General features: G+C 34.6%; 1 protein-coding gene across 6 annotated transcripts in view; it reads left to right on the top strand.

Moving 5' to 3' along the window:
* Nucleotides 1-16,441, top strand: part of KIF27 (kinesin family member 27) — a 75,939-nt gene extending 59,498 nt beyond the window's left edge. For 4 of the 6 annotated variants that reach the window (XM_019750122.2, XM_074330598.1, XM_074330600.1 and 1 more), the window contains 4 exons: nt 4,965-5,171; nt 6,642-6,840; nt 8,830-8,994; nt 12,656-16,439. In XM_019750122.2, coding sequence (XP_019605681.2) covers nt 4,965-5,171; nt 6,642-6,840; nt 8,830-8,994; nt 12,656-13,125 — 1,041 coding nt within the window. In that variant the 3' untranslated portion in view covers nt 13,126-16,439. Of the gene's footprint in view, nt 1-4,964; nt 5,172-6,641; nt 6,841-8,829; nt 8,995-12,655 lie in introns of all 6 variants that reach the window. The other 2 variants (XM_074330599.1, XM_019750127.2) reach the window with 2 other exon arrangements.
* Nucleotides 16,442-25,592: the final 9,151 nt, after the last annotated feature.

The following is a 25,592-nucleotide window of genomic DNA, read 5'->3' as shown; positions in this document are numbered from 1 at the left end:
TTTTCATTTGTAAAAGATATTTCTTTTATTGGCTATCAAATTGCCCCAGACTTTGTCTTTTTTCAGAATTTTACCTCAGTTGGCAGTGGTACCTGTACCTTACTTTATCAGACAAAGATGAATTTTTGAGCCTGAGTTTTCTTTGTGAATATTTGTTGTTGATGTCCTGTCATTACCAAAGCAAGAGAAAATTACTAAGAGAAAGTGAGTAGCTGGGAATTAATGCACCTTGCTGAATCTTGTAGTGTTTCACATTGGAGCAAGTTTGAGAGGTCATTAAGGAGGCTGGTTAAGAGGGAACAGGAGAAATGATTTCATGATATTAGATTATTGATCTAATGTTGGTGAAAGGAATTGAAGACTAAGTTGATTGGGGGCTATATGGCATTATAAGCCTCTATTGCCCTTTTGTATAACTTAATTTAGCTGTGCAGTGATCAGGCTGTCTTCCTGAGACTGTTTATATTGGAGCCACAAGCTTATAAAATTGAAGGGTGAGAGCCTCAGATACAGCAAAACATACAAGTATTTAAGGAATTCTTGCCTGCCCAGAACTGTTATCAGGTCCTATGGAAGAAACAAAAAAAGTAAAAATCAGTATGCTTCTCTTGAGAAATTCATACTCTAGCTGGAGAAAAGAGACAGAAGGATGAGAAAACTTGAAACCTGAAGAACATAAAAAAGCAAGTTACAGATAATATAAGGAACCTATGCTTATTACATTATGTATACAAAGCAATGCAATGATCATTTGGGGGAAGATTATTAAGGCAGCCTTGGTGGACTGGATGGAATCTTGAGCTAGATTATGAAAAACATGATACTATATTGGTCGATCTAAGAAAGAAGGCCATTTTAGATAAAACACCATTAAATCAGGCATAGAGATGGGAATGAGCCAATTATGTTTGCAGAAGGGCAGAGGGGCCATTATTATCATCAAGAAACATTTAATTATTATTTCATGTAGAATTCTGTAACTAAAAACATGCAGGGTTTTGTGGTGAAAATAGGGCACTGTGTGTGCTACCTGTGTAGTGGCCACTCAGGATTGGTGTGAGCGAGTGATAAGCCTGCAGTTGGCGGGGTTCCACTGAGTCATGTGAGCTTCTGTGCACACTTCTTCCACTTGGTTGGTTCCCCTAATGTAGCCCTGAAGTGAGCTCTGATCTCCCCACTGTTTTCAAGCCAAGATTAATATTATCAGATGGATCTGCCAGTAGCAGATGATCAGGAATATGAGATGCTGATGTGACACAAGACATCTGGAATGCGTTGCTGTTTTGATGTCTTTAAACTTGCTTAGAATTATTTTCTTTTTCCACAATAAATTAAACTATTTTCCTAATTGTATTACTTCATGGGAAGTGATAGGTTTTAGATCAATATACTACTACAGGATTACCCAATAATTTAATATAAGTAAATCACCTTTTTTTTGGGAGGGGTAAAATCCAGAAACTAAGATTAAAAAAAAATAATAATTCTATTTTTCTAATTATGCAGAGCAGTTCCTCGTAAGTGAGGTATAGGAGAAAATATAAGAACTATTGTATCTGTATTTATTTAATCTTTTAAACTTTCACTTTCATGTTTTAGGTTTAGAAGTTGCATATGACTTATTGAGAAATACACACATGCAGTGCTTGCTCAAAAAATTTTGTTAGTTTGTTGTGTTTTACTGATAGGGATGTGTGATTTGGAGACCACTGCTTTAGGTCCTTGTTATTCTCTCTGGACCAGCAGCAACAGATTCACCTAGAAATGCAGAGCCTTAGGCCCCACCTAAACCTGCTGAATTAGAAATCTGCATTTTAACAAGCTCCTTGGTACACAATCAAGTTTAACAAACAGTGCTCTATGATAAAGCATAATCAGTTCTTGATAATCTGTGGTTTGAGTTGTGACAAATTTTCATTTTGTGACAGTTTTCCATTGCCACTCATCTTGTCAACTTATACCTATTGTTGGGTTAGAGGGACCCACAAATATTTATATGCTGCAGCCTCACTGGAGCAGGCTAGTCTCAGGGTTCTGTAGTCCCACTACCTTATATTATCTTGATGCTTCTTTAAATTACATCCAAAACTATAGGAACTAAATTTGTATCAAATTGTTCTCAGCCATATGTAAAGGCAAACTCCACATTTGTTTTTTGGTAAAATATAATCACAGTATGCATTCAAAGTCAAATATGTTCTTTGGATAATTTCCTTTTATTGTCTGGTTCCTCATTCATTCACCTAAGTACCTTTCAGGATTTAAGTTTGTTTTTCATAAAAAGGTGAATATTATTTTCTTCTGGAGTGATTATTAAATCATCAAATTCTTGATGGTTAGTGATTGCACAGAGAAATAAAATGGCTGTAGAACATTTTTTTCAAAATGGCTCTTTCAGGAGATTTTACAAAATAGCTTTTAAAAATAAGTATTATTTGACCTTCCACCAGAATAGGTTATTACGTACAATTTCCCTGAATTCCAGAAAAAGAGTTCTGGAAGTCACTCTATTCTTTAGGTAAAGAAGAAATATTAAAATGCTGGGGAGAGGAGCAGAGAGAAATACTAGGGTCACGTAACCAAGACATAATGAAAATGGTTTTTTCTTCATTAACTCATTCAGCTCTTACTGAGTTTCACTGTGTGATTAAGGACATGAGTATGGACAAGACACTGACTTCAAGGACCTTAAAATTGAGGTGACCTCCACCACATGGATAGGTCTGCAGATATATGAGGTGTGATCAAACAATACAGTGAATGTTTAAATTAAAAAAATGTATTACAGTTAAAGACACATTGCCATTAGTCCCCCTCAAAATACTCTCCCTCACTTGGAACACACTTATCCTATCGTTCTTGCCACTTTCTGAAGCAGTTCTGGAAGTCCTCTTTCGTGAGTGTCTTTAGTTGCGCTGTCGTGGCTGCTTCTATGTCCTGAATCATTTTGACTTTGGGGAAGAACCACAAGTCGCTCGGTGCCAGATCCAGTGAATAAGGTGGATGAGGAAACACTGTAATGTTTTTATTTGACAGAAATTGCCATATACCAGAAGCAATGTGTGACACACGGAGTATTGTTACGATGGAGGATGATTTATGTCACACTTTAAAACACACCTTCTCTTAACCGTAGCTCACACCCGACTGAGTGCATCAAACAAGTTGAAACTTGTCACACACAGTTACTAAGGTTCGACACTCTGCTTCCCATATTGAAGATCCCTGCCTTTCTGTTGGATGGCACTCAGCCAAGGCTCTGTGTCACACATTGCTCCTGGTGTGGCAATTTTGAATAAAAACATAAAAGTGTGTCATTATCCACCTTATTCACTGGATCTGGCACCGTGTGACTTCTGGCTCTTCCCCAAAGTCAAAATGACCATGAAAGGTAAACATTTTGAATCGATTCAGGACATTGAGGCAGCCAGGACAGTGCAACTAAAGACATGAAAGAGAACTTCCAGAACTGCTTCAAAAAGTGGCAGGAATGATGGGATAAGTGTGTTCAAAGTGAGGAGGAATATTTTGAGGGGGATTAATGGCGGTGTGTCTTTTACTGTAATAATTTTTTAAAATTTAAACATTCGCCATAGTTTTTGATCACACCTCGTATACATATCCAAATCTCAGCAAGTCCAATATAATTTCCTGCCAGAGATTTGGATCCCCTCTGCCGCCTCCAATAACATGTTATTTGGGTAGTTCAAAGAACTGCAAGGTTTTCTGACAGGGATTTATCAGATTTTGTTTCCTACAAAGAAAATTTTCTCCAGTTTATGAAAAAAATGTTATGCTGCCACCATTGTTAACACCTGTATTTCCATCATGTCCTTTAATCCTCACTACTTGCCATACTGTGTTTTTTTCCCTAGAGATTCTCCTCTGATTACTAGTTCTTAATAACTTATTCTAAAGCTATTTCTTCTTTCCCTCCTATCAACATCTTGTTTTAATAGATCCTTGAAGGGACATTAGGGGGTCTACAGATCTCGCTGACATATAATATGCACTTTAGGAGCTATGGAGGGAGATAAATGACAACATTGCTAATCCTGTGGGCAGAGGCTTTGAGTGTGTTCCTTGGTGATTACCATTTGTGGTGAGACCATGGGATGTTTCATAACTCACCTAACTTTCTGCCTCTTCCATTTTATTACATAAGGTTTATTGCAAGGATTCAATGATTATATGTTATATATGTGTATACAAACTGTACTATATAGCATAGCAAGCACTCAATAAACATTCTTTTCTTAAAATTTAGTAGAAGAAAGGTAATAACCATTAGACTCAAACACAGCAGGTCCTTGAATAATGTCATTTCATTTGATGTTGTTTCGTTATAATGTTGATGAGGAAAAAAAAATGATCCCAGGCCAGGGCCATTGTCTGTGTGGATTTGTACATTCTCCTCATGTCTCCTCCAGGAACTCTGGTTTCCTCACATCCCAAAGATGTGCATGTGAGGTGAACAGGTGTGTCTAAATTGTCCCAGTCTGGGTATATGTATGAGTGGCCCTGAGATGGAAGGGCAGCCTGTCCAGGGTGGGTTCCCACCTTGAACCCTGAGCTGCTAGGAGAGGCTTCGGTCACCCGTGACCATGAACTGGAAACAGCAGGTTGAAAAAGAATGATCTTACTTGTTTTTAGTCGTCTTTCTTACATGTATGTATAGCTCATATTTATTTCAGTGTTCAATATTTGAATTGTTTTAGGTCTTTATTTAGAAGTTTGGTGATGCTTTTGTGACCAGAAATATGCTGTAGGAACTTAATTCTTGTTTATACCAATTAGCCTATGGTAAAATTGGTTTCTTGATAAATTGTTTCTCTTAAAGTCTGTTTCCAAGAACCTATTGACTGTTAAGGACTTACTGTCGCATAGTGAGATCTCAGTATCTGACAAAGTCCAAGTTATATTATTTGATTTAAAATAAGTGATATCTGTTGTATCATATCTAGGAAGAACATGTTCTTTTCCAACTTGAAGAAGGGATTGAAGCTTTGGAAGCTGCAATTGAATACAAGAATGAAAGTATCCAGAGTCGCCAGAACTCACTCAGAGCTTCCTTCCAAAACCTCTCTCATAGTGAAGCAAATATCTTGGAAAAACTAATGGGCCTGAATCCTACTGAGATTAGAGCTATTTTTTTCAGATATTTCAATAAGGTTAGTTTTCGAGGGATAGATGATTTTCTTATAAAGAAAGGTCAAGATGCTTATATATCTCATTTATTTAGAATTTTTAAGGAAATTGAAAGGCTTAAAGATTTAATGGTATAACTCCAGATTTAAGCATGATTTCTCTTTACAGTACTGAAGGTTGTCCTCTGAAAGCTTTGTGCTTACTTTGTGTGGTTCTTAAAGTTGAAGGGCCTTTTGAAATAGTTTTAAAAATCAAAGAATTTAAGCTGCATTCTTCAATCACTACTTCTTGATGTTTCCTAGATTTGGATGTTGCTACTCAGCATTCATGAAAAATCAGGGGCCCTCCAAGTTTAGGTTCCTTTCCTTCATTGCTGTAAGGTAGGGGCACGTATACTTTCTCATCATACCCTGTGAGTTGATACTAAGTGGTGCATCAGTGGCAAAGATAGTAATAGATTTTAGCATTAACCTGACTGTGCTTAATATTAATTCAAATATTTTATTTTTCATGTATTTGACAATTTACTGATCCAGCAACGTTTCATAGCATGGAGAACTATATCCATCTTTTCTCTAATGTGTTCTCTTAAGATATGTATTATGAAGTGTTAAACAAGTAGATAACTTCTTTTCTCTGATGAGTGTGTGCAGTTTAAGGGACTATCAGACAATGAAAAATAAAACACTAAAGTTTTAAAATGAAGTTCTAATTCTATTAGAGCAGAGAAATGGACATGAAAAATTAATGGAAATGCTATGTACAACCCTCCGCTTGGTTAATTACTGTTGGTGGTAAGCTACCGTTACTGGTGAGGGTGCATCCTATCACCGGGTGTGTGGAGTACTGGCCAAGACTTTGGTATAAATAACTTTTTTGAGGTGCTGTTAGAGGAAGGGTTCTTAACCCAGCACACCCAGGCCAACGTCAGTGCATTTTTTGATTCTGAGAACAATTTGTAGAAGAAATCAGTATTTTTCTAAAAAGAAGGTATTACATTAACAAGCTCCGTGATACAAACATTGTCTGAAGTATTTTTACTTATTATCAGTGCAGAGAAGAACTGAATGGACTAAAATATATGATCTAAAACCAAACTCTGTAATTATAGTTTTAAATTTTTTGTCACTTATTTATGAGTCTATTTTGGGCTGAACACTGGGAATTATCTAGATGTTACAAGAGTCTTTATCTTCTCAATATCTTCTTAGACTAGAGAAATAAAGTTGTAGGATAATAAATGTAACATACAGAGACCATATCTAAGAAATGATAGAGGGGTGATTAGTAGAGCATTATATTTAAAATGAAATTAGTACCAATTCAGAATCACAACAAATTTAAAAGGCTGTTAGGTTATTTCGTAGGTATGTTACAAAGCATTTGCTAGTTATACCCATGGTGATTAAGGAAGCTCATCTTATGTAGCCTAACAGAAGTAGATATCAGGCTATCTAAAGCACACTTAAAAGGTCAAAAAATGTATTTGCCAGGTGGTTAATTTGCGAGAAGCTGAACGGAAACTGCAGTTACAGAATAAAGAAATTAAAATGAAGGTTCTGGAACGGGATAATATGGTTCGTGAGTTGGAATCTGCACTGGAGCATCTGAAATTGCAGTGTGACCGGAGACTCACCCTTCAGCAAAAGGAACATGAACAAAAAATGCAGTTGCTGTTACATCATTTCCAAGGTACCTGCCCAGTTGTTAATTCTGTATATGTGATGTGTAGGAGGGGGATTTGGGAAGGAAGACAGGACAGAATTTGGTCACTTAAAAGCCCACCATGTATAAATAGTGACTACTTATATGTGTTTTTGTGCTTTACATGTTTTGGTCACCACATGTTGAGATAGTTGACTTTGATGTAGGGCTATTCCTACTTGAAATACCATCCTTTCTGCTTGTCCTCAGTGCCACATAGAAGAACTGTTGCAATCCCACTAGCTTGTTGTTAGCCTTTATTTATATAGAGAAGTGGGATGACTTCTGGTTTTGTGGTGTACCGTTGAAAAGTTTCTCTCTCTTAAGGATATAGTACCTTGATATTTAAATTACTTTTACTTTATAAATTAAAGTGATAGGCTCTGTCAGATTTCTAGTTATATTTCTTATAATTTTCAGTTGCTTGTAACTTTTATGCACTAAGGTTGTATGTATCCTAAGTCAAAATTAGTCTACCAGATAGGCACATACTGTTAGCAGTTCAACCATCAACTCTGGTGTGGAAAGAGCTGGCATAGCAGTTGGTCCTCTCATATATTACCTGGGCATAGAGCTGGTACACAGTTGCTGGCAACAAAATCACTGCAAGGTGATACTGGTAATGCTGCAGTTCAGGCTGCTTAGCTGCTTAGTCTTGATTCTTGTGAATCTGTAGCTGGAAGTGAGTTAAAAGAGTTCTGGAAGAAGCAACCTGAGTATGCAGAAAATTGGAGAACATGAACTTGAGTATTGAGGCAATTTGCATGTAAGTTAGTTCTACAACCAGATAATCAGCATCCAGTTGCCTGATGACAGGATTTTCTTGACAGCATCCCATACTCATTTCATTCAAATGTGCTTTGCTTACCTTGTTTTAGTTTTGTCTTAAATCACTAAAAGTGATATTTTAATAGAAATTTTAATATATTTAAAAGTGACTGGCACTGTGCCAGAAAAGCTCATGCTATAGCCAAATGATAACTTTTAAAAAAAATCATTCATTTCTAAAGCTGGGGTAAGTTTTTCATAACAAAGTTGTAACTAAAAATGTTAACAATTTATGAATTTTCTAATTTCAACTGAATATGAGATATACAATTAAGTTGATTTATTTGATATCCTTTATGGGGGTTCTAATTTATGATGTTATTTAGTTTGAAGTATTTTTTAAACAAGATGATGAGTTAATTTTAAATATACAAATATATTTAGATCAAATTTTACAAAACAGCCAATTATAACAAAAATTACAAACTAGTAGGGACCATTTTATAAATTTACAATATAAAAGAGTAGGTCTGAAAGTATGTATTTTCTGAAGGTTACTAGGTTTTGCCAGTTCTAGAACATAACCCAATGGGGATAGTTTTAGACATTCATAAATATTAATTAGAAGCTTTAAGTTATATTGTAGCATAAATTAGAACTTTACTTATGCTATTTCCTCTTTCCTCCTTTTTTTGTGGTGTTTTCCTTTGTTAACTGAAACTTTCTAGCCTCTTTTGACAGGTTTTTGTTTTTTGTGAGTTTTTTTGGTTGTATATTTCTTGGGCCTATAAATCTTAGGCTTTTGATTTTTCATATATCTACTGTTCCTTATATAAACTTTAAGTAAGACATTGATTCAGCAGATGGACAGAGTTCCAAACATGAACTTTTAATAGAAAACACCTTATTTCTGATGTTTTAAGGATAAATCTAGTTAGTAGCTACTCAGAAAGTGCTTATGTATCATAAAGATGTGGTAGTTGGTAGGGGTTAGTGTGGAGAAAATGACTAAGGCATCAAGTGGTACTTTGAAAAATTTTAACAGGCAGAAGAATCCAATCCAAATGGTAGCTGAAAACAAATCCATTCAGGTAACAGATACATGTAACATACTTCTGGACCCTTTAAATATACTCTGCGGGCTATGTTAGAACATAATTTTCAATCATTTTTTAAAACTGACTTTCAATGTAAATTTCTGTCTTATAGAGCAAGATGGGGAAGGCATTGTGGAAACTTTAAAAACATACGAAGACAAAATCCAACAGCTGGAAAAAGAGCTTTATTTCTATAAGAAAACTAGCAGGGATCTTAAGAAGAAACTTAAGGAACTGTTAGGGGAAGCAATTCAGAAGCAACTGGTACCATCTGAACGTAAGACATTTAGTGCTACTTGTCAATACTAACACTGTTTCTTTCTTTAGCATTTGGCAAAGTCATGCCTAATTTGTATTTTAGCCTTTCCCAATTGATTTGGTTATTTAAGATTAGACATTTAACTTCTGTTTGTCTTTGTAACCAACAATAGTTCTCTAGATCTATGTATAAGACAGAAATAACCACAGGAGAAGTGAATGGATGAACAAATGTGTTTGTGAATGAAACTACACATATTGATTACCTGCCTTGTGCCACACATGGGCTTTTGTATTCCCTGACTTAAAATAATCCTGTATCTAAGATAGCTAAGTTTTCTTCCTATTTTATAGTAAATTTAAAAAATGTAAAATAAATAGTAAAAGAGAGTAGTAAAAGTAAAGGTAAAATAACATTGTATGTATTTCTAAGATCAGTCAGGTCTTTTTCATATCATGACCTTTGGAAATTCAAAAATATTATAAAACCCATTGTTGAGGCAAAAGATGTTTGCTTGCTAATTATACGTAGATATGTAGAAGTAGTACCTTCCTAAATGCTAAAACATGACAAAATATTTTGCAAAAGTTAAAAGTGCCATGATTGAAATGTACCCTGGTTAGGTCTGCCAATTAGAGAGGGATTAATATTTCTAAAAGAATATATTTTATACTTTATAAAAGAATTAGCTGTTCTTTAGGAAAAATATTCTTCTAGTAATTTAAGTGTGGCTTATGAAAATTTACAATCCTTTAGAACACACCTATTTTGGTACAACAGATTTATAAAGAGACCAGTGAAAAATTATATGTATGCATAATAAAAAGATATATGGTAAATATATAAATCAGAATTAACAGAATTTTAAAATTTAAAACTTAGAATAGTTCTCATGCTACCTTATATTTATGATATTTATAATAATAGACATTTCACAAGTTGTTCCATTTAACCCTCAAACTCAGGGTGGGCCAGTGTCTGCTAACCCCATTTTTAGATGAAGGAATTGAAACTTAGAGAGGTCAAATGACTCACGAACAGAACAGTAATGAGAACATGGTCTAAGTCCTTTGTGTTCTGACTCCTGGTCCAGTATTTTAGGATAAAAGTTATCTTAGGATAGAGATGTGATGCATTATACAAATCCAGTCAGAGACTAAACCTTCTGATTTTCAATGTAGTAATGCAGAGGTACTTACTAATATAATTGAAACACTTATTTGAAATACTGTTTGCAATATATAGCTGAACTTTTATTTGAAACGCTTCTTGTAAAAAATTAAAACATAAACAGGTATTAAGTAGGATAGAACCATCAGCATAAGGCCATTTTAGCTTAAAGAAACTCACTTTCAAATTTGAGGTATCTGAAATTAGATATCTACTGTTTAAATGGCTCGTGTTTATACTATGGAGTCTACTAGACATCTCTTAAAATAATGGTGTGGTGCAGGGGTATACAGGTTTAAGAAACCTGGATCCTCATCCTGCTCTTTAAGGGAACAAACACAAAAAACTCTAAGAAACTTAATTTTGGAGATGTGTAAAGTGATCATTACACCCATCTGACCAACTCACTTGAGAAGTCTAGTTTTGATGATAATGTTGAAGATATTATTCAGGTAATGTGCTATTCTGCCTAGGAACATTGTAAATACTTTTTTGGCTATAAAAAGTAATATATATTCACTGTAGAAAATTTTGAAAATATAGAAAAAAATATCACCCGTAATTCCACCCATAACCACTAACATTTGGCATAATTCATTTCAGTGTTTTCCCCATGCTTTAAAAAAAAATTAGTTGAAATCGTATCAAAGATATAGCTTGTATTATCTTACTCAAAATATTACTCTAATATAATGACATTAAATAAGATTTGTTTGAATTATAAAATATAGCAATTTATCAAATTTTGAATTTCCTAAAAAGTATTATATGCTTAATAGTCAGTATCCTACTTAGTGCATAACTCTCTTGGTATTCAGTTCATTGGTTTTTTCAATAGCACTTTTCTCATTTTATGCCTACCAGACTTGAATTCATCTTCTTTGAGTATTTTTGGCATTTTCGAATGCAGAAAAATTAATCTTTTGACCAAAATATATTGGTCGGTTCTTCATCATGCCTCTGGTGTAGTGCTTTTGTTTTCTAACATATTTTGAGGATAAAATCAGTTTATATGGACACTCAGTCCATGCACTTAAGTATTTAAAACTCTTTCCTTGTATCAATTTAAATCACTATAAAAACTCTGAGGATACTGGAGTCAGAAGACCTGGATTAGAATCCTAAATTCTTTTACTAGCAGTGTGACCTTGGGTGGATTAATTTTCCTCCGATGTTCCCTAAGGGTAAAATTCTGGAAGAGGGAAACTTTCTATTGTGAAGAATCCAAGTGGGCTTCAGAGTGAGCCCCTCCAAAGAGCCCCTTTGTGCTCTTTCACAATATGATCTTTCACAAATTAGATGCCTGGCTCCCTCCCATAGATACTACTACCTGGGCCTCAGGATTTTTAAAAGCTTCCCAGTGACTAATGTGCAGCACCATTTGGGAGCCACTGTCTGTAGTCAGCTTTGTGAGGATCTGCTAGATCTATACGCGGATCTATGTTGTTTGCTAGTTCAGGTTTTTTTGTTTGTGAGAGAATTTTAAAAACTAGAAAATTAATGATGTGTTAAAGCAGGGGTCACAAACTAAGCTGCCTGCAGGAGCCAAGGAAGCCAGAGTGAGCAGTGGGGACTGCCACTGTTGTCCAAGTGGCCAGGGGCAACTCTGTTCCAGTTGCTGTTGCCAGGCAGAAATGGTCAGTTCTCATTGTTTTTGGAAATGTTGGAAGTCTGTATTTTTATATGAAACTTTCCAATTTTTAAATTTTGGACCATATATTACGTTATGTAAGTGTAGCCAGGCTAAGTAAAAACCTGTTTGTAGGCCACATTTGGCTTGGGGGCTGCCATGGTACAACTTCTGTTTTTAAACTTGGTCTTTGTGTAGGGCTAGAAATATACTAATCGTGTTTCAACCTATGTTAAAATTGACATTTTTCATTATATTAGGTCCAGTACCTACATGGACTTTGCTTAAGCAAGTTTTTGTCTTTGCTATTAGATGATCTATGATTTGTTCCAGCAGGGTGTCCCCCACTGAGGGGTATGCTCCCATCTCCATGTTGATGGTGGCACCTCAGTACATTCAGAGAGTAGAACCCAGCTATCATACTGGGAGTGCTAACCAAGACTAAATTTCCACACATATGATGCTAAGTCCCAGCAGTCATTGGAGATATGGGGCAAAACCAGTGCTGGCTTCACTTTGCCAGGATATGGAATGTGATTCACCAGTGCCAAGCCCAGTGGCAGGCAGGCGTGGAAGGGCACTGGAGAGGCTCAAAGCACCCGTTTCCAGGGAGTACCAAAATCACTAGAAGACTATTTTTCAACTTTGTTCCAGGAATGAAAAGTACTCAGTTATTCATATGCAAGATGCCTCTAAGGAAAAGAAGAATAATTCATATCCACACTTCTAGTTGTATAAAAGAAGTCTTTTAACAAAATCTGAAAGACATAATTTATATTGAATGATAGTATAATTATGTTACGATATCATGATTAAAATACCTGCTTTTGATTTCAATAAATCTCTAATTTTTTTTTTGGATTTTTGGATTATTTTTAGATCGTGATGCTGGAGATGGAGTCCTGAATGCAGGAGAAGCAGGCATGGTTTCAGAAGAATTAAAATGGGCATCTAGAACCCAAAGTATGAAATTAAGTGGAAGGGAAAGAGAATTAGACAGTTCAGCAAGTAGCTTAAGAACACAACCAAATCTTCAGAAGCTCTGGGAAGGTGGCCCAGAATTACCTCCAATTTATAGCTATTTAGCTCCCACTAGTGGGCATTTGTTAAGCAATGAGGATAAAACAGAGAGTGATGAAAATCAATTTACAAAATCTCACAGTCAACCATCACCCCAAATTCAGCCAGTAAGAAATGTGGGACAGATTCATGGCGTCACACCTGTAAAGTTGTGTCGCAAAGAGTTACGTCAAATTTCTGCCTTGGAACTATCATTACGACGTTCCAGTCTTGGAGTTGGGGTTGGATCTATGACTGCTGATTCTATTGAAGTAGCTAGGAAACAGTGACTTAAAACTTAGGTAGTTACTAATAGAACTTTTTAATTTAGTTGATATGTAAGATTTATTTTTCTAACCTGTTTAAAATTAAAGCTTAAACTCACTAGCTCTTCCCTCAGGATAAAGGAAAAGGGGGAGGAAGGAATCCCTAATCCTTTTGTATGTTATAGATGTGTATGTATATCTTCTATACTACATTTGGGGAGTTTTAATTTGCATTTCCATAATAGCCAAACACACATTTTCCAATACTATCAAGTAATGGAACATTTAAATATTTCCACTTACAAATCTGCCTAAAATTCTTTTCCAGGCGTATTTGAAGAACAAGACTAAAAGTAAAATAATAAACTAAAATATCCATCAAATGTATATTGCTATATAATATAAAAGTATATTATAAAGTATGCTATGTAAGTATGTAATAATGCAATAATTATATCTTATAAGTTTGTTACTGTTATTTTCAAATAAAAGTATTTTTTGTTTTTTTTAAAAGATCCAGTTAAATATTGCTTATGTAAGAGGAAGAGTCACCTGCTGCATATGTTTTGACACAGTTAAAATCTGTGCCAAAATGCAGTCTGTGGACTAAGGCGACTGGCTAGGGTTATGGATTAAGGTTAATTTATGGTCCTCATGGCCCACAGAGGTTGAGTAATCGATCAGTCTTGATGTTTTTAAATATGGTCTCTGTTCTTTTTCTAAAATTGTTTTTAGAATATTACATTATTGGTTTGCTAATATTACGGAATATAAGTTTTCCTCTCTCTCCTGCCCTACCTATTCAACATATCTCTCTTTATGCTACTAAAAATGGGAGAATGGATGCAGTTGTATGGAACAGGGAAATGATAACAGACTAACACTAAAGCATTCCACTATTTCAAGGAAAAGAGTAAAGCTTGAAGTCTTGCCAGAGAATCTTTAGCTAATCATCTGATGGGTTTAATCTGAGATTTTTCTCTACAACTTGCTCAGTCAGGCTTTGCACACAGGCAGGCCAGACTACATTGGGGCTGTAAATATGTAAATGAAAATTTTTCTTTAAGATTTTTTTGGTCCAAACCTTGTTATATAATATAAACTTCACGTGGTATTAAGAATTAAACATTGATTTGCCCAACATATACAGTTTGTACTTTTGCATCATATTTGTCAGTCACAGAAAACATTCCCTTATAATGACTGGAGGTATTAGGTTGGTGCAAAAGTAATTGTAATTTAAAAGGTTAACAATTGCAAAAACCACAGTTACTTTTGCACCAGCCTGATATTTTGTGACTTTTTAAACTATGTTATTTTTTTACTTTTCCAAACTTTCACTTGTAAAATGAGATTGTTTCTTAAATTAAGTAATGTTTGAGTGGGGCAAATAGCACACCCACCCTGACTTAAGGATATCTACTCAATTAGAGTTACCCACTTCCTTGCTGACTCCATTTTTTCTTCTCTGATGCTACTAATTTTTTCTTTTGTCCTTTTTTCTGTTGCTGTTGACCCTGATCATCTTATCTAAGATCCAAACTGTCACCCTGTGCTAAAAGTCCTAATGTTTCCTTTTTCTAAGTTTCAGCCCTTAGGGACTAGGGATCCTTGGTCCTACTGCTAAAAACTAGGTCTTATAGGAAAAGAAAACCAAACCGAAACAAACTCCTAAATTGGTGAATAGTTTCTATATCTCTTAAGTGTGGTACTAAAATTCATTTAAATTATGGGTTAAATAGACTTCTGTGGACCTACCTGGGAACTGAACTACAATTTTTAACATTGGCCCAATGAGAAACTGCTTCAAACAATGTATTTACAAACTACATTGGAAATTTTATCTTTAACAGGGACTATGTGAAATCAAATCCTGGTTTTAAGCAAGTTTCCTTTTTTTGCCTTTGGTTTGCATGATATATATTTAATGTATATCATATATAATATGTATATAAATATATAATGGGAAAAGGTCAGTGCCTTAAAGCACAGCAATTACATATTTATTAATAAATACATATTTATTAATGAAGTTCCTAATTGTATATTCCTTATAAGAGTAGGCAATGATTGAGAAATAATTCATGTAAAAATGTACTGTGACACTGGAATCCTGCTTGTCCAAGAAATTGACACATATTTGTTTTACCTGTTGAAATATAAACATATTTTCTGAAATCTAACTCACAAACAGAGGAAGAAAAAATTTATATCAAACCAACAATAATTAGATTTGATAATGCAAATGTGAACTGAATTCTAAATAACAGATAGTTGTTTTCTTCGTTCTGGTTTAAACATACATCCTTTAATGCTATGATAGATTTCATATGCATTCACCCATATATAAGCAATATCCTGAATAATACCTTCTAGAAGTGAACCTCCTATCATTCTAGTTTAGTCAGTGCTCTCACAAAGGACAGAAAATTTAAGGCATCTCCTCAAGGTAAGTAAACTATTTTTTATGTATACTACTACCAAGTTTTACTTTTTCACATGCTTTCCTTAGTCTAAACGTTTTGTCATGTCTGCCTTTTTGCATGTTTATAAAATGTTTGTGGTTTTCTTTTCCTGTTCATTATGTTTTGTTTTGTTTTTTCCAACGATCACAGCATTTGACAGGAACATGTTTGCCTCCGACAAGTACTAGTTCCTTCCCTGACTCCAGAGTATTATAGATCACAGTGTTGGAGAATTCTATAAGTATGGGCAGCTATGGGTAGTGAGAACATCAGTGAAGATGCTTTTGTGCTTTAATGTTTGTTTTCTTTTGCTAATGGTTTTGTGGTTTTGTTTTGTTTTTTTGGTCCCTCAATTCTTCTTATCTTCATGAACTTAGGTGTCCGAGGAGTCAGCTAAAATACATATGATCTTCAATAATGTGGACTTTATTGTCACTAGCAATGGCTTGTTTGTATTAGTCCAGGTCAATAAAGTGATAAATCCTTATTTAAAAATGGGTGTCTTATATGGAAAAAAAAAGGTCTTCTTATATTAAGTCTTAGAATGAATTACTAAGGAGTCAAATCCTTAGTGGGAGTTTGGTTCTATAGTCAATACAAATTCTCATGCATTAAATACAAGTGTGACATGTTTTGCTCTTTCAGTTATTTCTTTAGGCACATACTTGTGACTTTTTAAAACACTGAAGTATCAATATCTGAAAGCTCAATGACTACAGTACCTGTAAGTTCATGTCCACAATTCCTCTCTTAACTTCACTGGCATTTTAAAAAATATTCATTATGTATATTTTACATTTAAATTTAAGCTGTGGGCTACCTTCATTAGTACTGATAACACATTCTTCTATATACTTTTAACTCATAGGTGCAATAGTTCAAAGGGTGGGGTAGTGGGAGAATCTGACTAATGGGAGGAGTATTTTATCGCCTTCTTTGTTTACCTTGATGCCAAAAGTAAAATCGGATGACTTTTCCTAAGTTTGTTTTTAAATTCTTCACAAACAGTGCAGCCCCTATTGCCTGTACCAGGGGTGACTGCTTCTATTCCTTGCTGTTGGAATGCAGCGCATACATGGCACCATATATTAGAATGGTGTTGACCCCAACAGTACCCCAAAATGAAGGTCATTAGAACAAGAGAACTTATAGAAAGCTCAGAAAAACTTGATGTTATAATATTGGCTTTTGATATTCTGTATAGTTTTTATCTCTCTTAATATTTTTTCCTAGGGATTTCCACAATGAATTAATAGAATTGCCACTATTTGAAATGCTAGCAGTGTAATTTAACTGAATTATTGACTCAGACTTAGGTATTAGGTTCTACTGGTAAATTATTATATACAGCTCTACGGAGTTATCTCTATAGTCTTTAAAAGAAAAATACAACAATCTCACAAATTGTTATAATGAGCAATATCCTTATTTGCCCAAGGAACAAAACCATTCACAACAGAAGTGTAGAAAACATTAAAAAAATTTATACTTAGAATTGTTGTAAATTTAAAACTCTATTAGTTAATATTTCTGTAATTAAAGTATAACAGAAATGTATTTTGAAACAATATTTGTATGTGGTATTGTGTTTTCAAGCATATTACAGTATATACAAAGCAAGGTATAATTTTTCAAGTCCAAAGTGGTAAATGTTAGAATTTATTTAATCTGAGGGGCCTTTTAAAAGAACCACTTCTTTGACCCCGACTCCCTCTCCAATTGCCAACAACAAATTATAGACAAATTATAGCTTTACATACCCCTCACGCCCCATAATGTTCCAGGATTCAAATAGCTATGATAAGAACAGAAGATGAAGAGGTTTATTTTAAAGTATTCCATAGATCAGCAAAGAATTTTCAAAAATATTTTGAGTGAATATATTTATTTCTCTGGCAACAGCACTGAAACAACTTCAATCTTTGGCTATCTCTAAACCTTGAATACTTCTAATTAGTACTGATTTTGCCATTTGAAAATATACATCCCAGTTTTTATACTAGTTCCTCTTCCTATGATTACTACTAATTCAGGATTATATGAAAAGAAGCTGCTCTAGACAGAATTTGAATGGAAATTATGGAGCCATTCAATAGAGAATTATAAGAAACAGTAGTTTTGGATAAATTCCAACACCCATAACATAAACCAAAGAAAACAGGACCTAAGTGATTTTACCATTGAAGAACCACAAATAACACGCCAAAACAAACACTGGGGGCATTAAATGACAGGATTTATCTTCATAAAACAATACTTAACCATTCTGCTTAATTTTTTTCTCTCTGCTCGAGTATCCCAGAAGTTTTCTACTGAAAATCTTCTGGATTAAAGACTTCCATTCATGATTACAAACCAGCAGCTATTAGCTTGCCTTGGGAGGTTTAATTGATGTTATTCATTTTTGTTTGTGACCTGCAGTGGTATTTCACTATCCACCCTGAAAAGGAGTCATGAGTTAAACTGAAATCAACTGATTTATAAGTATAAAAATTGTCAGAGTTTTGTTGTTACTTTCTAGCATGATTTCTTTCTTCTAGATGAGAAGAGTGGGAATAGGGCAAGGTATTTTTATACTGAGGGGCTAGTCTCCTTTTTGAAATTCCTATTACCTAGGGGTAGGGCAGCATCTGAATTGTCCCATTAGAAGCCTGGAACTAAGCCTGTTTGTTTCTTAGCTAGCACCAGGTGTCACTAGTTGTAAGACACGACTGGGACATGACCAGAATGACCCAAATTATAAAAGCAAGTTATGAATCACTCCTTTACATTTAAAATCAAAATCTTATTTTTCAAATGCAACACAAAGTATTTAATAAATTAATTGGGAGGGAAACTGCTATTTCTATTATATGGTAAATAGCTTGTTTATCAGATAAATACATGAAAGCCCTTTGAAAATTAAAGTATCATGTTTATGATGGAATTATAAGTTAGGTTTTCCATAGACTTGGATATCAAAGTTGGATAACTTTTTAGCACATATGTGGTTGCTTGTTTTATATATATATATACATATATATATATATATATATATATATATATAAACATTTTAAAACAATATATATAAACATATATATATCTCAGAGTTTTAGTTATATATGTCAGTAACAGTAGAAATAACAGTATTCTATGGGAAATTTCATGTGAATTCTATTCTCACAAGAAAATATTTCAAAAACTTGACGGAGTATTTTTAGAGGCATAAGAAGTGCTTCATGACTATTTCTTTGATTTGTAAATGAAAGAATATGTTGCTACTAGGTTTTTAACCACTATTTCTTTAGCAATAATTACATTTGTGAGTTATCGGTTAACTCTGGCTAGAAAACAAATTTTCTTAAAACAGAAGAATGGTTTCCATTAGGTAATCACAAAGATATTTTAAAACTCTATATTTCCCTCAAGGAAATTATAAAACAGTTAAGTTAATTTTTTGGTATATGTATAGTTATATGATCAAATTAACAGCAGTCAGTCTTTGTTTGGGATTTGACTCTCATAGCTACTGTGTACAATAAGCATAGTCTAATTAAATCTGGTATTACCGTGGTGTTCTCTTCTTTATGAGCGTTCTGAAGCAAGCTCATTCCCCTTAGTTTCCAAGTATCTGCCAATGTTAAGAAATAATTTGTCTCTATTCACATCAAAAACCCATGACCTGTGCAGCCAGGTAATCAAAGAGAAGGCCAAGACTTTAATGGAACCTATCATCATAAGTATTCTACTGGATTGTGAACAAATAATCAGAGAGAAAGAATACTAACAAACAGTTTTCCTGAAAGAGTTTTTACCTTCAGTGGTACCGAGGTCATTTTAGTAATGTTAATTACAAAGGTCACTATCTCCCATAAGAAGGAAAACTTTATGTAAAGACTTGATTATGTCAGTTTAATTGGCCAGGTCAAAGTTGAGTTGTAAGAATTCTTTATACTAGGTACACGTTCCTTACCAGAAACATGATTTGCAAATATTTTCTCCCATTTTGTGGGTTGTCTTTCTTTCCTTCCTTCCTTCCTTCCTTCCTTCCTTCCTTCCTTCCTTCCTTCCTTCCTTCCTTCCTTCCTTCCTTCCATCCATCCATCCTTCCTTCTTTTCTTTTTTTAATGGTGTCCTATGCATTGCAGAAGTTTTTACTTTTGATGAAACCTATTTTTTTCTTTGGGTGGTTTGTGCTTTAGTTGTCATATCTAAGAAATCCCAGATCGTGCAGATTTATACCTATATTTTCTTCTTAAGAGTTTTATAGTTTTAGCTCTTATATTTATGTCTTGGGTCCATTGTATATGGTATAAGGTAGGGGTTTAACTTCATTCTTTTGCATGTGGATATCCAGTTGTCCCAGCACTATTTGTTGGGAAAAACAAAACAAAACAATCTTTTCCTTATTAAATTGTTTTGGCACTCTTGTTGAAAACTAGTTAACCACAGATGTTTGGGTTTATTTCTGGACTCTTGATTCTATTCCGTTGGCTTATGTCTGTCCTTTTGCCAGTACTACACTGTCTTGATTACTGTAGCTTTGTAGTAAATTTTGAACTTGGGAAGTATACGTCTACCAGCTTTGTTCTTTTTCAATATTGTTTTGGCTATTTGGGGTCCCTTGAGTTTCCATATGAATTTTAGGAACAACTTAGCCATTTCTGCTAAAGAGCCTGTTGAAATTTTGATAGGAATTGCATTGAAGCTGTAACTCCATTTGGAGTGTATTGCCATCTTAGCTATATTAAGTCTTCCAAACCATGAATATGCACTGTCTTTCCATTTACTTAGATCTTCTTGAATTTCTTATAACCATGCTTTTTAGTTTTCAGTGTACAAATCTTAATCCTTCTTTAATTAAATTTATTCCTAAATATTTTATTCTTTTAGATGCTATTGTAAGTGGACTTGTTTTTGTAATTTCATTTTTCAGATTGTTCATTGCTAGTATGTAGAAATACAACTAAATTTTGTGTATTAATCACAGTTTGTTTTGGCTGGATAGTAGATTTGGGTTTGGGTTAGAATACATCATACCGTGAATCAAGGAATTTAGTTAATGTTTATCCACACAAGCTGACTTAATGAGCAGAAATCCCAACTTTTCTGTTATTGTTGATACATTTTTAGCTGGTTATTTTAAGACTATTCCTTAAAGAATTATTTCTACTTTTCTCATTTCTAGGTTAAGGGTGGTAAGAGCATATATCACAGCTACATAATTTGGCATTTGTAGTCTATAATCTGAGGTCTTTCACATGTATTTTTTTCCTATTTAAGTAAAACACATAAGGAACAATCATCAGTACCCCATCTCTCTATATTATGAGGATACTTTTCTCTATATTCCTCAGGACTATGCATTTTAACCATTAATGCTAATGCAGAGAAAGCTAATTCATTCAACAAATTTCTATGTGCTAGGTCGAATGCTAAATGCTAAAGGAAAAAATGTTTAATAAATCACAGACCCATCCACCAAGGAGCATACAGTATGTTGAGGGAAGACAGATAATAACATTTTGACCATTTGAATGCATACAATGAGCCTGGCACTGAAGTGACATACCAGTGAGTAAAATAGGCCAGGTTTCTGTTTTAGTGGAGCTCACAATATAAGAGAGAATATAATAATTCTGGTGAAAATATAGAGGGTACTTTGGGAATATGGAAGAAGGGCTTTTTTAAAAAAATCATTCAAACAATATTCAAATTATTAACTTTTTTAAAGTATTATAAAATGTTTAACTTTCATTAGGTTCAGGGTTTATGTTGCTTCAGGGTTTAAGTTTGCATATAACTGAACTTTCAGCCTGCTAACACCAGCTGAATTGATTCCATTCTGGATTCTAAGGTGTTGGTTTCTTCTTGCAAATTTTTTTTTGCTGCTTCTAACACTTTTTGTGTTTCTTCTTGAGAATGGCTAATGAAAACATCACCAATTTGATAAGGTATCATTAAGCAATTGTCATCTGCAAGCATGATATCCTCACAAGCATCTCTAAACTTTGGAGTTGTTTCTTTTTTACATCTATTTCTTCCTTCTGCTCTGTGATTCTACTTGTAATCCATGCAAATTTGTTTATCTTTTGTTGATCTTCGAAAGTAACATTGACATCTTCTGCAGTTGCCTTCTTCATGGTGGCTGCCATCTGGGACTCTGGAAGAAGGGCTTTTAGGGGTAAGGGAAGGCTTCCCCAAGAAGGTCCCCCTTGTGTCTTAATGGACACATTGGCTTTCAAAGATATAGGAATAAAAGGAATAGCATTTTAGATCAAGAAAACCCATTGCAAAGGCTAAGAACTGGACGATAACATCATATATTCAGGGAACTACAGCAGTTTAGTAATAGGCTTAGTACATTGGGGACTCCAAATAAGTATCTGCTGAATGACTGAATTAGTGCTGGGTGTAAGGGACGGCGGGAGACGAGCATAGGAAGGTGGCTCAGATCACGAAGGGGCCACCCTAAAGAATCCAAAGACTACAGCGAGCCTGCTGCATTTAGTCTGTACAATTTATATAGCAATTGGACTGGTGTACTTTTGCTGTCCCAAATTCTTTTTCTTTAGGCACAGTAGTACAAATGATGTACAAAACACCAGAAAAGAGTGGAAAACCCATCAAATAGAAATAATTATTTGCAAATAATTTATAGATATTATCTATATCTATATGCATTTCTATTTATCTATATGTAACATCGATTTTAATCACTGCAAAGCTCCTGAAGAAAATACATTTTTTTTTTGGTCTAGTGTGAGAGGGTATTTTAAAAACAATTATTTTTGAAAGTATAAAATAGCCTTTCATAACATAATTCCATATTCACGTAAGTCATTTTTCAAATTTAAGTTAGTGACACTTGACTTCATATAAATAGTAATATTATGATACTATAAATAATACCACAATCAGGGCAAGGAAAGGAAGTAGCTGAGTCAAAATATTAAAAAAGCAACATTAACATTTCTATTTTGCAGTGGACAGTGTGAAGGTAGAATGAAAAAGTTTAGCTTTGATTTATTCAATTTTCTTCAAAAAGGTATTTTTAAAGAACTAGTCAAGAATTAGTTCTACTTACATCTTAATATTAGTGAGGGATGATTAATGGTCAGTCTATTAAGTTGGCTGAATTAAAAACTACTACAACTTTCTGTCCTCTCACCATTAATTTTTTTAAAGATATGCAATTTTAATTTTTTTCAAAGTGATGATATATATAGTTTAAGAATCTGATTACTACAAGGCTCATAATAAACAGAAGGCCGTTCTCCATGTGTCGTAACTCTGATGCCTGCTTCCCAAAGGAAAGTCGATGTTCTGCTATTCTACATTTCTAAACAGCACATTTTTACTGCCATGTCTTAGTTTTTCAGTTGTTGTCATTTTATGCCATTTACTAATTTCCCAATATATTTATATCATGTTGTTCAGTTTTATTACATATATTTTAATGCCTATTACATATTATCCACAGCATCCCGTGTTGTATCCGTTAGGAGTGATTAATTATGCTGCATTAAGAAATGACCACAAAAACCTCAGCAGCCTACAGCAATAAAGGTTTACTTTTCATTCACACTGCATGTCCAATGGCAGGTCAGCTGCAATTCCGCTTCATGGTGTCTTCACTCAGGACTCAGATGGCCAGGGGCAGCCTCTATCTGAACAGTGCCCATCTCGCAGCAGGAGCAGAGACATGGCTCCTATAGCTTCTGCCTGGAAGTGCCACATTCACTTGTGCTCCCTACGTCATTGGTCACTGTAATTCATACTGCCAGGTCTGACATCAATAGGGCAGGGAAGTATAATTCTCTTTCAGGGAGGTAACAAAATATTCTTAAACAGCCATACAGTCCACCACAGATACTTTGTTTTCCCTGGAGTTTATAATCTCCTCTTTCTTGGATTGCTTAGTTTACTCTTATACTTATCACCATTTCATCATCTTTATGTTCCACTGGACCTGTGAAGTTTTGTTCATGAGGTTCAAACATATTATTAGCTTATCAATCAGGTCCCATTTTTCCCCCCTGGGGACATGCCCTCTGGAGCCCTCCATCCTCCTGTCAGAATGGACTGGTTGCTCTGCAGGCCCGCTACACAGTTGTCCTGGAATTTCCCTTCACCTAGATCCCAGGAATTCTCTTTGTTTTCTTCTTTGTTGGAGCTCCTGTTTACCAGGCCCTATGTGTTTCTGTTTCTTGGTTTAAACCCTTATTTTGGTGGAATACCTCCCTCCAGTAATCCTGAGCATATGTGAGTTAAAACTTTTGAGAGTTTTTATCATTTTGACATCTTTTTCTGCTCCCTGCGTTGGCTCTACTTGGTTTCTTTTCTTTATTTCTTCTCCATATTTCCTCCCTTCCTCCCTCCCTCCCTTCCTTCTTCCTTCTTTCTTTCCTTCCTTCCTTCCTTCCCTCTCTCTTCTGTTTGTTCATTAGGGGCTCTTTCATTTAAGAGGGTTTCTTTAAATATCTGGAGCTCCTTGACTATTCACTCACATTTAAGAATGAGATGATAAAAATCCCAATGGCATTTTTTAAAGAAATGTAACAAAAAATCATCAGCTTTGTATGGAATAAAAAAAAGACCCTGAATAGCCAAAGCAATCCTGAAAGAAAAGAACAAGGCTGGAGGTATCACACCCTGACTTCAAATTATACTACAATGTGACAGTAATCAAAATAGTATAGTATTGGCAGAAAAAAATAGACCAATGGAACAGAATTGAAAAGCCAGAAATAAACCCACATATATATGGGCAGACAATTTGAGACAAAGGAGCCAAAAACATAATGGAGAAAAGAAATCCTCTTCAATAAATGGTGCTGGAAAAATTGGAAAGCCACATACAAAAGAATGGAAGTAGATTGCTATCTGTCACCATTTACCTAAATTAATTCAAAATGGATCAAAGACCTAAATATAAGACCTGAAACAATAAATTCCACAGAAGAAAGCATAAGTACTAAACTTGTGGACCTTGGGTTTAGAGAGGATTTTATGAATTTGACCTCAAAGGCAAGGGAAGTAAAAGCAAAAATGAATGAATGGGACTATATCAAATTACAAAGCTTCTTTACCGCAAAAGAAACCATTAACAAAACAAAGACAAAACTAACTGAACGGGAGAAGACCTTTGCAAACAATACCTCCAATAAGGAGCTAATATCCAAAATATATTAAAAAATGCATACAACTCAACAACAAAAATAATCTAATTAAAAAATGGGCAGAGGACCTGAACAGACACTTCTCCTGAGAAGACATATAAACAGCCAACAGATACATGAACAAATGCTCAACTTCACAAGCTGTTAGGGAAATGAAAATCAAAACCACAATGAGATACCACCTCACACCTGTTAGAATGGCTATTATCAACAAGACAAGAAATAATAAGTGTTGGAGATAAACCCTTATAAACTGCTGGTGGGAATGTAAATTTCACTATGGAAAACAGTATAGAGGTTCCTCACAAAGTTAAGAACAGAACTACCATATGACCCAGAAGTCCCTCTCCTGGGTATCTACTCAAAAAATCTGAAAACGTAGATCCGTAAAGATCTATGCATATGTACCCCTATGTTCATTGCAGCATAATTCATGGTGGCGAAGTCATGGAAACAACTGAAATGTCCTTTGATAGATGACTGGGTAAAGAAAATGTGGTACATATATACAATGGAATATTACTCGGCCATAAGAGATGAAATACTGCCATTTGCGACAATATCGATGGAGCTTGAGATTATCATACTAAGGGAAATATGTCAGACAGAAAAAGTCAAGATCCATATGATTTTACTCATGTGTGGGATATAAAACAAAGCAACAAACAAGACAAACAAACACTCAAAAACTCATAGACAGATAATAGTTTAGTGGTTACCAGAGGGTAAGGTTGGAGGGGTGGTGGTGGTAGAGGAGGGTAAAGGGGGTCAAATATATGGTGATGGAAAGAGAACTGACTGGGTGGTGAACACAATGCAATATATAGATGGTGTATTACAGAATTGTACACTTGAAACCTATATA

This window comes from Rhinolophus sinicus, linkage group LG04 (genome assembly GCF_036562045.2).
Source record: "Rhinolophus sinicus isolate RSC01 linkage group LG04, ASM3656204v1, whole genome shotgun sequence".
NCBI classification, from domain to species: domain Eukaryota; kingdom Metazoa; phylum Chordata; class Mammalia; order Chiroptera; family Rhinolophidae; genus Rhinolophus; species Rhinolophus sinicus.
The sequence above is the reverse complement of the archived record's forward strand: the minus strand, read 5'-3'. Positions and strand labels throughout refer to the sequence as shown.